The 13,752-nt window shown below is 45.1% G+C and overlaps 1 protein-coding gene across 1 annotated transcript; it reads right to left on the bottom strand.

The window, feature by feature from the left end:
* Window positions 1–722: 722 nt before the first annotated feature.
* col1a1b (collagen, type I, alpha 1b) lies at window positions 723–12,646 on the bottom strand. The gene is made up of 51 exons (XM_088324222.1): window positions 12,426–12,646; window positions 11,233–11,427; window positions 10,613–10,632; window positions 10,434–10,469; window positions 10,031–10,123; window positions 9,846–9,917; window positions 9,717–9,761; window positions 9,585–9,638; window positions 9,460–9,513; window positions 9,331–9,384; window positions 9,207–9,260; window positions 9,072–9,125; window positions 8,957–9,001; window positions 8,820–8,873; window positions 8,685–8,729; window positions 8,552–8,605; window positions 8,256–8,354; window positions 8,123–8,167; window positions 7,948–8,046; window positions 7,815–7,868; window positions 7,618–7,725; window positions 7,456–7,509; window positions 7,274–7,372; window positions 7,139–7,192; window positions 6,968–7,066; window positions 6,832–6,885; window positions 6,705–6,758; window positions 6,576–6,629; window positions 6,442–6,495; window positions 6,318–6,362; window positions 6,130–6,228; window positions 5,777–5,884; window positions 5,589–5,696; window positions 5,448–5,501; window positions 5,298–5,351; window positions 5,117–5,224; window positions 4,983–5,036; window positions 4,851–4,904; window positions 4,622–4,783; window positions 4,439–4,546; window positions 4,248–4,355; window positions 4,090–4,143; window positions 3,907–4,014; window positions 3,765–3,818; window positions 3,584–3,691; window positions 3,416–3,469; window positions 3,215–3,322; window positions 2,860–3,142; window positions 2,593–2,783; window positions 1,333–1,575; window positions 723–1,254 (listed from the first exon to the last, which is right to left on the bottom strand). Exons 1-51 carry the CDS (start codon window positions 12,505–12,507, stop codon window positions 1,108–1,110), a joined length of 4,350 nt encoding a protein of 1,449 aa, XP_088180348.1. The 5' UTR covers window positions 12,508–12,646; the 3' UTR covers window positions 723–1,107.
* Between the last annotated feature and the right edge of the window lie 1,106 nt (window positions 12,647–13,752).

Below are 13,752 nucleotides of genomic sequence, written 5' to 3'. Positions count from 1 at the left end.
ACGTTTCAATAATAGTTACTATTATAGTCGACCTTGCTTTCACTGCTGCTCGTGTGAAAAAACAAAAGCAACTGCTGTGTAGTAATCTTTTTCTTTTTTATCATTTTGGGATTCCACAACAGTTGCTAGACAGGACAGTGAAAAGTCGAACCACTTCACATGCTTTATTTCAGCACCCAGCAAAAAAGAAGAATAATTAAAAACATCTTGATTTATTATACATGTACAACACAAGTACACAATCTCTCCTAAAAGTGGATCTGCTTCAGGGTTGTTTGGTGGGTTTTTTTCTTTTCTTCTTGAGACAACAACAAACATAAACAACAGGGCAGGAGATGTGTGCTAGTTTTTCTTTTAGTGAAAAATGAGACAGAGAAAAAGAAAAGAACAACGGGCAGGAGATGTAAATTGAATAGGTCACTTTTGTTTTTATCTACAATGGCATGCTGAATAAAAAAAAAAACAATTGCACGGTAAAGACAACAAGATGAGTCAATTAATAGCACCAAAAGATGTGTGTCGAGAATTACAGTATGCCTGTAAACGCCTCGTGGTTTTTAGCACCTTTTGCAGGTTCGTTGTGTAAAATATGACCCTTTTCCTTTAAGAAAAAACGTTGGTGACTTCTTGTTATGAGGTAGCCATCAAAGCAATGAAGGTGCACTTTCTTGTTTTTTTTTTTGCATTCCGATGGGACAATTTTACAACAAGAAGACACGTCACACTTTTTACAATTTATTTAACACCAGGAAAAAATGGTACATATCATTCGTTGTTTCTTAAATGTCCTTCCGCAGTTTGGGGGGGGGCGAAAAACGGCAAAAGTCACCTGCGTTTCATTGCATTTGTTTTCTCTTAAACTCCAAGGGATAGATTTTACACAAGCAAATATCATGTTCTTGTTGCCGTTGGAAACACTTTTTGGGGTCATTTTAAAAAAAAATGTCCTTGTGGAGTGGCAGTCCATAAGAAAATAGTCTTCAGTGGTTTTTTTGATGACTGATGGTGGCCGAATCAGTTTCGAATGTTTAGGAAATTTTTAGAGATGACTGCTAGAAAAAAAACAACAATGTCATGTCCATATTTCTTCCTTTTTTCCTCTCCTTTTTACAAGAAGCAAACAGGGCCAACTTCGACGCCAAATTCCTGATCAGGGGCACCAACATCCATAGGAGCAATGTCAATGATTGGCAGGCGGGATGTTTTCGATGTCTTGTAGTCGATGACCGTCTTGCCCCATGAGCCAGTGTGCGACTGCGGAAGGGAAACATAGAACTCGGATGAATTCGGGAGAAAATCTGCCATCTCGAACGTTATTGGGTGGGGACTTACCGTGCAGCCGTCTTCGCTGACGCTGTACGTGAAGCGGCTGTTGCCCTCGGCCCTGATCTCCACATCGTTGGAGCCCTGGAGCAGCAGGGCCTTCTTGAGGTTGCCGGAGGCAGAGTCCATGTAGGCGATGCTGTTCTTGCAGTGGTATGTGATGTTCTGGGAGGCCTGGTTGGCCATCAGACGCATGAAGGTCATCTGGATGTTGACGTCCTCGGCATCAGCTCCGTCGCTGCCATACTGGAACTGTGCAAAAAATGGGGTTGGCTACGTTTAGAGGGAGGCAATAATACTATCTGAAACAAAATATTGGATTTCTGGAGCGATTCGAATGAGTAATAGCCGAGGGCGTTGCGAGTTATCCGATTACAAGGTTTGAGCGGGAGCAATGTCATGTCACGAGTAGATATTATCTGCTCATTAAGTAAAGGGAAACTGTAAGATTTGACCAACAAGATGTTGCTGTATTGTGTATTGCAGGCAAAAGCAAGTGCTAAAAAGCAAAATGAAGAATACAGACTACAAAGACTCAAAGTGACAGCCCCATTTTTCGTATTTTTTTCCCAAGCCTTTTACAATGTTTATTTTGGGGGGCTTCTCTTAGTAGCAAGGTGCCAGACAAAAATCTCAGCTCCCTTTAGGTGAGTCTTATGTTATGTAAAATAAATTAGTTTCTTGACCTATGATTATTTAGAAAATGCACAGTTGTATGATAGTTAATGTATTTTTGCTTGTTTAAATCAATATTGTTTTTTACATAGAATTATTTTTTTTTTACCACTAAGAGGTGCTAAATAATTCACAACATCCCTTTAAAGGTAGATTTTATAACCCTTTTTGCTCCAAAAAAGAGCTCCGTTTCTGCGTCTCTTGTTTACAGGATGTATTTGTTTGTGGCTAACCAAAAGCATATACTTACACTATATATGGATGAATAAAGCTGTGGCATCCATTTCATATGGATACCTACAACTAGAATTTTCGCCGTGGGGGAAGAAAACAAAGCGGAAATGTCTTGGTGAAATTAACCAATACATAAGAGTAAGTCCGAGTTTGCGTGTATAGAATAGCCCAGATGAGGTATTACTCAAATGCATATAAATGCTCGAGTAATAGGAAAATGAAAGAACTAACCCAACCATTGCAATTTGCCATTTACATAATCAGAATGCAGGCAATATTCCGTTTCCAATTGGATTATTGCCTCCATGTAAACATACCCGTTGTCATGAATCCGTTCACATAACGTTTTTGTATTTTTACCTGGAATCCACCGGTCATGGATTCGCTGAACCAGACGTGCTTCTTCTCTCTGGGGTTCCTGCTGGTGTACCAGTTCTTCATGGGCACGGTGGACTGGCTGGGGTAGACGCAAGTCTCGCCAGTCTCCATGTTGCAGTGGACCTTGATGGCGTCCAGAGAGGAGCCCTGGTTGGGGTCCACCCAGTATGTGCCTGAAGTAAATGGAGCATACGTGAGAACAATTTCCAGGACGGATTTTCATCAGGGGCAATGGGAAAGCTCACTCACCACTCTGCCACTCGGGGTGGCACATCCTCAAGTCACGGCACATGCGGGCGGGGCTCTTCTGGGTACCATCGGGGCTGCTGAGCTTCTCGATTCTCTTGGTCAGAGATTCCAGGGTGGTGTCAACCTCCATGTCGCGATCGCGGAGGACGCTGGGGTCGTCAGCGCGGTAATGGCCAGAGCGATAGGGATCAGGTCCCTTCTCCTGAACAGGCATGCTAATGAAGTCGAATCCGCCACCAGGAGCGCCAGGGGGTCCGGGAGGTCCGGGAGGTCCAGGAGGACCCTAAAAAACACAACAGGAGGTTAGAAACTGGTCACATCTGAGGCAAAAGTTTGATAATTTTAAAAGACTTACAGAAGGTCCCATCTCTCCATTGCGACCACGAGCTCCGGGAGGTCCAATAGGTCCTGGCATACCGTTCATACCGTCCTTGCCGTGGGATCCAGCAGATCCAGAGGGTCCCTATCGAGCACAAAAGAAATCCCTCATATAAAGAAATATACTGGAAACAATAGTAAAACACCTCCAGAGCATTTTAGTATGGAGTCTACTTACTCTTGGTCCAGCAGGTCCAGAGGCTCCAGCGGGTCCTCTCTCTCCACTAGTTCCCTGAAGGCCATAAAGTATCGATTAGCAAGTAAAAATAATCAAATGACTTAATGAATCAACCATAACTGAACTGTATTTATAACAGTTGCATTATTGGAGGAAAATGTTACTCACAGCAGGTCCGGGCATACCCTGCATGCCAGTGAATCCTCTGTGTCCTTTGTGGCCTCTGTCTCCAGCCTCACCGGCCTCTCCTCTGTCTCCCTTGCCTCCGGCGGGTCCCTTTGTAATTGAAAATGAACATTCATTTACCGTTTCACCTCCCAAAAAATTGACAAAAGAATGAGAAACCTACAGCAGGACCACGGGCACCAGCAGGGCCACTAGGACCAGCAGGACCAGCGGGTCCCTAGAGAAGAAAAATGTTTCAAATGTTAGATTGCTACAAAAACTGAGATTAAAGAGAATTTGCGTTTTTTTCTGAGGATGACACATACAGGCTCTCCACGATCGCCAGATTTGCCAGATGGGCCGACAGCTCCGGGGGCACCGGGAGCACCAGGAGCTCCTGGGGGTCCAGCATTACCAGACTCCCCACGGTCTCCCTATTGAGAATCAGTGCGACAACTCTGAACATCCCAGTCTGTTTTTGAATATAAGTTTTAAAAGAGATTACTTACCTTAGCGCCAGCAGGTCCATCACGACCAGGTGCACCATCATGTCCTTGGGATCCCTGTAGGAGGTGGGTGTGTTATTTTACCAAGAAAAAAGCTAGCTTTGTTGTAAGTACTGAATTGTTTTGAATGGAACAAGAAGCAATGAAAAAAGGTCTCATACTTCACGACCAGCCTCTCCGGGGGCACCAGACAGTCCAGGGGGTCCAGCTGGACCAGGGGGTCCACGGGCACCTACGGGTCCACCAGGTCCCTGCTTTCCAGGCTCACCCTGAATCCAAACATAAACCATTCTTAGAAAAGATTTACATTATAAATAGTTAATATTTATTTCATATCTCAGGAAACACTTACAGCAGGTCCGGGAAGACCAGCGAAACCACGCTCTCCACGCAGTCCAGGGAGACCGACAATACCACGCTGTCCACCAATACCTTGTGGTCCGGGAATACCAGCGGCACCCTGCAAAAAAGGAAAACCTAAGTACGTTCAAGTCCATAAAAGACAGGAAAGGCGAGTGACAAATTCTCCACTTACAGGGGCACCATCGGAACCGGGGGATCCTCGCTCCCCAGCAGGTCCAGCGAGTCCAACAGCACCAGCCTCGCCAGGACGACCAGCGGGGCCAGTCTCACCACGAGCTCCCCTTGCGCCATCTTTGCCAACAGGGCCACCGGGTCCTGGGGGTCCAGCAGCTCCCTGCAGAGATAAACGAATGTATCATACAGCTGCTGATACAACAGTGTTTGTAATGCGAGACACCTACAGCTGGGCCAGCGGGTCCAACACGTCCAGCAGGTCCAGGGAAACCAGTAACACCCTGCACAAATACACAGCGGGTAAAACATCAAACTGAAATCTAGCGCTGTGTTTATGTAACGCCTCTTAAAATACTTACAGGAGCTCCAGCACCACCACGGGCACCCTTGGCTCCAGGGGGACCAGCAGGTCCCTATGGACACATACATCAGAAGATAAGACTGGACGGGCACTTATGGAGGTCCCTGTGACACGATTGAGCAAAAACTCTACCTGGGGGCCGGCAGGTCCAACAGGTCCACCAGGTCCAGGAGCACCAGCATCTCCCTTGGGTCCAGTGTTGCCAGTCTCTCCCTTAGCACCGGGCTGACCATCAGCGCCCTGATATAAGAAAGAAAGACATCAGCCAAAATGTTCAGTCATCTTTTAACTGTGGATGTAGTCAGATTCTTACAGGTGGTCCAGCAAATCCAGCAGGTCCTCCAGGGCCAGTCTCTCCACGCTCACCCTAAATACATGCAAAGTCATAAATGTTATTGAAGTTAAAGATTCTCAGTTTTCAAAAGCATATTTTTGAGGAAGAATTTTTTGCGGAAAATCTTACAGGGGAACCACGAGGTCCGGTTGCTCCAACAGTTCCAACAGGGCCAGGCTCACCCTAATAACACATGAAAACGAGATCAGATTACTCCATGTAACACTTTAGTTTGTTAAAAACGATTGATCAGAGTAATCGATATCTCACCTTCTCACCCTGAGCTCCAGGAGGTCCGGGAGGTCCGATAGGACCAGTCATACCACGGACGCCATCTTTGCCGGCGGCACCCTCGCCTCCCTTGGCACCAGCCTCACCCTAAGTGATAAAGATTGCACGTTGATGTTCATCTAGCATCATACTCGGCACTGGAAAGTACTCAAGTAAATATTACTCACTCTCTCTCCCTTGACTCCAGGCAGACCAGAAGCACCTCGCTCACCAGGCATTCCCTGCATACCGGGGCTGCCAGCGGCACCGTTGGCACCAGGGGCACCGGGCTCTCCCTGCACACAGTTTTTTTTTTCATTTTCTTGCATATTGTTAGGTGATACAAATTAAACACTTTAACCAGCTGTATGGACAGACTCCAAGTTCAGTCTTAAATACAATAGCAGAAAAACAACTGAAAAATATGGGATATTGAAATTTTAGCACGATAGTTATCTTAAAATTGTCTGCCTAGCTAGCATAAATACAAAACTACCAGTTTCCAATCATGATCTACAGTGCCTTTGTTATTTCAACTTACCTTAGCTCCGTCGTTACCAGCAGGCCCAGGAGAACCGCGGGGTCCGGTAGGACCGCCAAGACCAGGAGCACCACGCTCACCAGGGAAACCTCTATCGCCCTGAGAGAAATAACAAAAAGATTCAGGATTAATCAGGAGATAATGACAGCTACAGTGCCAGGCTTAGCTGATTGATGTAATATACTCACTCTAGGTCCAGATGGGCCGTAGGGTCCGGCCTCACCAGCAACACCCTGATCAAAAGAGACAAAGGGTCATTATACACACTGTCATTCCAAAACATGACAAATATCGTTTGAGTGTAATTCTTACCTGCTCACCAGGCTTGCCAGTCTCACCAGTAGCACCTTGGGGTCCAGGAAGTCCCTATAGAGGAAATATCACATATTAACACACATTCCGAAACGTAGCAACCAAATGATGTTTGTGATGTACTCTCAACTCACCTGGAATCCGGGAGGTCCAGCAGGGCCACCCTCTCCCTTCTCTCCAGCAGGTCCCTGAAGACAAGAAGAGATTAGAGACCTCAGCATCTCTAATGTTTCAGTAACTCAAAACTGAGAGATGATACTTACAGCTGGGCCAGAAGGTCCAGGGGCACCAGCATCACCGTCTTTGCCAGGGGCACCCTGAAAACAACACATAAGTCTGAATTCCAATGCACTTGAAAATGTCAGGTCAATTCAAAATAATAGCACTCACAACACCACCCATAGCACCAGCAGGTCCCTTTTCGCCAGCCTTGCCATTCTCACCCTGTAAGAATCCAGCAGAGTTTTAACGCAGTGCAACAAAGTATCTCATTTTTTTAAACCAAAAAGTTCAGTGTTGCACTCACGGCAACTCCCTTGGGTCCGGGGAATCCCATAACTCCGGGGAGTCCTCTGGCCCCAGCGGGACCAGCGGCGCCAGTGCGACCATCTTGTCCTGGAGGACCCTTAAATTAAAAAAAGAAATGAGTATAGATTCCATCACGTGCCACAGCGTCACATGTATGAGTTCAACTTACAGTAGGTCCAACTTTGCCATCAGCGCCAGTGGCGCCAGGGCTACCAGTCATACCCTGGGGGGGGGGGCAGTCGGCATATTTAGAGGCATTTCCTTCTGAGATTTTTGTCCATACCTAATACAGAGTGACACCCACCTTGGATCCAGGGGCGCCGGGAGCTCCAGAAGCTCCGGACTCACCGGTGACTCCCTGAGGTCCGGCTGGGCCGGTGGCACCACGCTCACCAGGGGCTCCCTATCACATGTCAATGGTTAAACAATAGCCTTATCTGACCGCACAATGATGATAAATAATTAAGAAGTCAGTTTGTGACTCACCTTGCCACCAACAGCTCCATCAGCACCAGGGAAACCGCGGGCACCAGGGCCACCCTAGAAGAAGATCCAAACAACATTGCTTGACAAGGAAGCTCATATTCACTGTTGTCCTAAAACATTTAAATAATAGTTCTGATAATAGGGCAAGAAACGGTAACATACACGTTCTCCAGGAGGACCACGGGGTCCACCAGGACCAGGCTCTCCACGAGGTCCTCTTTTGCCCTCCTCACCAGATGGGCCAGGAAGTCCCTGAATTCCAGCTGGGCCCTAATTAGTAAGACATCAAGTTAGTTCTGTTATTGTACTGTGAGGTTTGAATGATAATAATATATTCAAGTTTGTTTCACACAACTTACAGTCTCTCCCTTGGCACCAGGCTCTCCCTTGGGACCAGCGACACCAGGGTCACCCTGATGACAGAAACAAAAACTGTTGTGATCATATCCAAGCTAACCCTTCGCAAAAAAATATTTTTCATTAACTACTCACATTGTTACCCTTGGGACCAGGAGCACCGACGGCACCCTGACCTCCAGCGGGACCACGAGCACCGGGGAAACCAGGGGCACCAGCAATACCAGCGGGACCCTTTGGGATTGACAAAGCCAGTTTTACAAATATCTCCCAATATGCATGGAGTTTATTCCTTGATTATGACACTTACAGTAGCACCCTTGGCGCCAGGGACACCATCATTTCCTGGAGCACCCTATGGAAGCAACACCAACAACAATGTAACTTTTCACCTTCCAAGAGTATGTAAAACCAATGTAATAATGCAAAAGACCAAAACTTACAGCAGGTCCAGCAGCTCCAGCAGGACCGGGGTTACCGGGCTCACCACGAGCTCCCTGGGCTCCTTCAGCTCCACGGGCTCCTTGGACACCAGTCTCTCCCTGAGAAGGACAATGACAATGAAATATGTCAATTTTAATGTATGTTGTACATCTATTTAAAGCGCACTGATCAGAAATACATTCTGTGTTTTGTCATCTTAGCTTGATAATCCCCTCTAGTGTCCCCCAAAAAAGTGATAGAGCCTATAATACAGAATCAAACATGGAAGTCAAACTTCATCTTTTGGATAACCTACCTTCACACCAGCACCACCAGGGAATCCAGGAGGTCCAGCAGGTCCAGTGGGTCCCTGATACATGGAGGCATAGGCCGTTAGTAATGAGTTTCAAAGAATACCAGTGTTGCAGACCTGTTAATGAAACACTTACAGGGGGACCAGCGGGACCACTGTTGCCATCGTTACCACGAGCACCCTGCAAAGGAGATGTTAAAGTACAAATCAAATCATAGTTTATAATCAATGAAGGGATATCTGTAGTTGTATCCTAGCTAGTAGTGCGTACAGCAGGGCCAGCAGGTCCGGGACGGCCTCTCTCACCGGGAAGACCGCGAGCACCCTGGAAAATAAAAACGAGGCTTTAGACTTTGTTCTATCAAGACTACCTTGAGCTGATTCTGACAGGTGGAGGTAAACACACACCATGGCTCCGGGGATTCCATTCTCACCATTGGCACCAGCCTCACCCTGTGGATGGACAGAGAATCGGTTTCACACCAAATCGGAAAGATTTGAGAACTGAAGTCTTTGCTCCTACCTTAGGTCCGGCAGGTCCAGCATCTCCCTTGGCTCCATCCAAACCACTGAAACCCTAAAGACACATAAAAACCCAGATGTGATATTACCACCATGACACACCGTCGTGATTCCACTATTGATGATCTTGACTCACTCTGTGTCCCTTGATGCCAGGAAGTCCAGGGGTTCCGGGGAATCCACGGGTACCCTGCAGAGGGAGGACAGTGTCAACCAGGCCAACAGTTCTTTGCTTCCTCTCCCAGTTGGTGGTTACTCACCTGCATACCGGGGGCACCACGCTCACCAGGGCGACCAGCTTTGCCAGCCTCACCCTATTGACACAGAGCGAGACGGTTGGTACAGTATGTTTTAGTGACTGCTTAAATTTTTTTGAAAAAACTCCTCACATCATCTCCGTTCTTTCCAGGAGGTCCAGCAGGACCACGAGCACCCATGGGGCCCTGCAAAGACAATCACATTGAAACGGAGATATGGCCAAACAATAGGGAAAAAAAGGCTTGAGGATACTCACAGAAGCTCCGGGCTCACCAGGCTCACCGGGGGGACCGGTGAAACCTTGAGGACCCTGCATTATAACAAATGCCAAAGATTACCCAAACAGAAACCACAGCAAAGAATGAGAACCAATTGGGGGGATACTTACAGCAGATCCGGGAGGTCCGGGAGGACCACGGGGACCCATTGGACCCTGTTGAACATGGCCAGTCAGTAAGTTACTAGAATTGACAAATGTCTTCATGTAGCAAAAGCAGGTGCTTAGACACCTTCATACCATGGGGCCAGGCATTTGTGGGCCACCACTGGACTTGGTGTGGTCCGTGTAGCTCATTTGAGGAGAGAAGTTCTGTCAAAGGGGACATAGGTTCCAGAGTTAGCTCTTGGGTTTTGAAGAAGCCACCAAGTTGTGAAAAAAATATATATTCCAGTCCTCGTGAGGTTTGATTTAAGTGAACATACTCCGCCAAGGCCAGGGGGGCCAGGGGGACCAGGTGGGCCGGGAAGTCCAGGCTGTCCAGGGATGCCATCATTTCCAGGAGGACCCATGGGACCCTTAAAATCAATCAGGAAATAATGATTGCTTTATGATTGCACTTGACTTCTCCTGTTTTAAAATATCGTAAGTAGGCTAAACTATCTATATTGCCATGCTAGCAATTGAACTTTTATTGGCCCGGTGAACTTGTGACCCTGATAACATTGCCACATCAACATCATCACCCAATAATATTCTTAACATTTACCGGTATTTTCTTTGAAGTCTGATTAAATGGCCAAAATATAACTTAGAAAATGAACAGGATACTTAAATAGACATTGAAAAAAAAAACAAATAAAGTAAACTATTACATGGATAACTTACCACATCTCCCTTGGCGCCAACGTCTCCCTTGACTCCCTATAAAATAAAAATACATAAATAAATCAAAAACAAAGTGAGGCTATACGGCTAACACAGCTAGCTTACACAAGCTACTTGGAAAACAAGCAACGAAAAATCTGTGTTATCTAAAACTGTTAATAAATTAAAGGTAAAATTACCTCTTGGGGCATCATGGGTCCTATGGATAGAGAGAAAGGAGAAAAAGTGTGAAGAATTTCAGAGGCTTGTTTTATGAAATGATAATACCAGCTATAAAATAAAATAATAAAAACTGTGAATTATAGAAAAAAAATGAATTCCATGATCGTGTGGCACATAAATTGTGGACGTTTCAACAGGCAAAATCATCCCAAAATGGCAGTGTCACGTGACACAATTTACAAAGTATTCTGTAAAACGTTGGCTTTCATAATCTATCACACTGATTATTTTTTATTCACGTCTTTGTTATGTTCTTTTTACTATCTTTCTTGTTATAAGTCTCATCAATAATTGCATAAATGTTTGTATCTTTAGCATTAGGATACTTCGTTAGCCATTGTTGACCACCTGTTTATTGTTTTTTTTCCGGCTAAACTCTTTGAATTATTTTCATGGTTTGACAACGTAGAATATTCCCCACATCGTCTTAAAATGACACAAACACCCATTATGAGAACAAAAGAATAAAACAATTCTAGGAGCGACATTGGTGCGCAAAAAACATCCATCGCAATTTCTATGGAAGTCCCGACAGTGCTTATAAGGGCGTCCATCTTGGAAGGGGCAAAAGTCGTACCGTCTTGGTCGGGGCAGATGGGGCAGCATTCTCCCTCGGGGATGATGGGATCGGCGCAATCGGATGAGTCCTCGCAGATGACCTCGTCGCACATGACCGTGCCACTATCGCAGACGCAGATCTGGCACGGTTCTGGTTTCCAAACATCTTTGTCGTTGTAAGACTGTCCGTCTAGTGTACAGCTGCCGAACGCGCCTGCGTGAAACACAACTCGATCAGACGCTCCGAAATCCCCAATTGCATAGTCATAATTAAAAACCCTTCTGAATTGTTCAAACCTCACATTGTTTATTTGCTGTTAAATGTGTCAATAAAATTGTTCAAACCAAACCCCTCTAAAGAATCTCTAGATATGAGCAAGAGTTAATCATGCTATATTTTAACGAATTTTTAGGACTCGAAATGTATTATTTTCTTTGTGTAAATAGTTGAAATAAAACAGCAATACACAAGATTCTGAAAAAATCCATATAGCACCTGATGTCAACAAAGGCCTTTAATTTAGGTAGCAGTACGAGAAATGACCACCAGAAAGCGCTGTCTCTCCAGAAAAGAGCAACCTCCTCCTCTGTGATTAATTGGCGCGCTACGTCACATCTCAGCAATTTTTTCCATTGTCTCCCCCTCCTTTTTTTCGCCTGAACTCTGGAAAATATATTAGCATCTTTTCATCAAAGTTAAGAATTGGGGATCTGTTTACAAACCCCACAATTCGTATTTAAATGCTATTTTACAATAACTTTGATAACTGACCTAAAATGTGTTTTTACTCTATGATTTTTGTAGATCTCTGTGAAGATTACGCAAAATGTTTTTACCTAGCTGTTTACTTTTTTTCAGTCTTTTGAACTATTTTTTACAGCAAGTTTAGATTGCACTCGAAAAGTAACCAAAATTAAAACATTATGTCCTTTAAAAAAACAGAAAAAGGAGAATTCCTGGTGTTCCTGGTCCCCCCACCTCTCCTGACTTTAAACATCTGTCAGAGAGAATAGATGCAGCTGCACCCCCTTCGGAGCGTGTATGTGCACGCCAAGTAAAAAAAACACTTCATCCACTCCTGCACAAACGGACCTCCAAGAGAACTTCAAAAAGGACGTCCAGAATAAACCAAAGGTGTCTGATCCTGGGTGCTTAAATGCCCCCATCCCCTCTCAAAAACAACCCCCAAACAATCCAAAACTGATACTCACTATCATCTTCGCCTTGACCTCTGACCACCAGCACAGCAGCGCTGAGCAAAAGCGCTAACCGGATATCCACAAAGCTGAACATGTCTAAATATTAGACATGTAGATTCTTTGCAGCAGGGGGGGTCCTTTTTTCCGTCTCCTCAAACGCCACTCATACACGGGTAGGGTCCGGTCTGTGTGTGTAACTCCAATCCAGACCCCAGCAGAAACTCCCTACTGCTTTACCAAATCACTTAGCTGGGTTTTTATATGCCCCGAGCTTTTTTTGGGGCGGGCGCCCTTCTTCCTGCGTGGATTGGGGGGGCGGGATGAAGGAGCTGGTGGGTGTCTTTAAACACATGGCGGAGAGGGAAAAAAATTGGTGAGGATCATTGACGCTTTGAGGAAGGTTCCTCTTTGTCTTTAATGTGTCTCCTCTCCCCTCTTATTATATACATGGCCAGAAATTGCACACTTTTTGCCTTATGTGGAGAAAATGTTGCACTGGTGTAAAGGACATAAAGGTGATGATATAAAACGCCAAAAGCTTTGTTTGAAAAGAGTTTATATTGCACCTCGGAAAGACGAGAGATGAGAAAAAAGCTGGCAGGCCAACAACTTTTCATGGACACGTTGCAGCTTCGACACGTCGGCCCAGCCTGACCTCCTGTTTCGTTCAAATCTCCTCCTTTCTTTCTCTGTTCGTCTTTAGAGAGAAGAAGAAGTCTGGTATCAATAAAGAAGCTAAGACTGAGCAGTGAGATGTAGACATTTGAGTCCGACGTCAATCTGTTTGGGGTAATACTCTCGCTTTTATTGTTTTTGCCACATTGGTAGCAATTGGTGGAGGAAGAATAGTGCATCAAATAGTAATAACAATAAGAAAAGAACAAACAGTAATAATTATAGATGATACATTTTTCCAGAAGTGTGCCAGGCCTGGAAACAAAACCACGAGTACTTTATTCATTTTGCACAATATCCATTCGTCCATCCATCCATCCATCCATCCATCCATCCATTTCTGCGCCACCAATCCTCAGTAGGGTCGTGGGGGTGCTGAAACCCATCCAAGCCATCTCCTGACAGTTCGCACACGAAAAAAGTTGCCAACCAATCGCAGGGGACAGAGAGACAGACAATTCACTCGCTCATTCACCCCCATCAACAATTTAGACAGTCGTACATGCATGTTTTTGGAATATTGATGGAAGGCGACCGCCAGCAAAGAGAGACAATGCAAACTGCGCACATATATCCCTATATATACTTATATTTTATATCCTTGAAATTTCACAATTTTTTACTATTTATGTATATATATATATATATATATATATATATATAT

Source organism: Urocampus carinirostris, chromosome 19, assembly GCF_059441175.1.
Source record: "Urocampus carinirostris isolate Australia breed hairy pipefish chromosome 19, RoL_Ucar_1.0, whole genome shotgun sequence".
NCBI classification, from domain to species: domain Eukaryota; kingdom Metazoa; phylum Chordata; class Actinopteri; order Syngnathiformes; family Syngnathidae; genus Urocampus; species Urocampus carinirostris.
The sequence above is the reverse complement of the archived record's forward strand: the minus strand, read 5'-3'. Positions and strand labels throughout refer to the sequence as shown.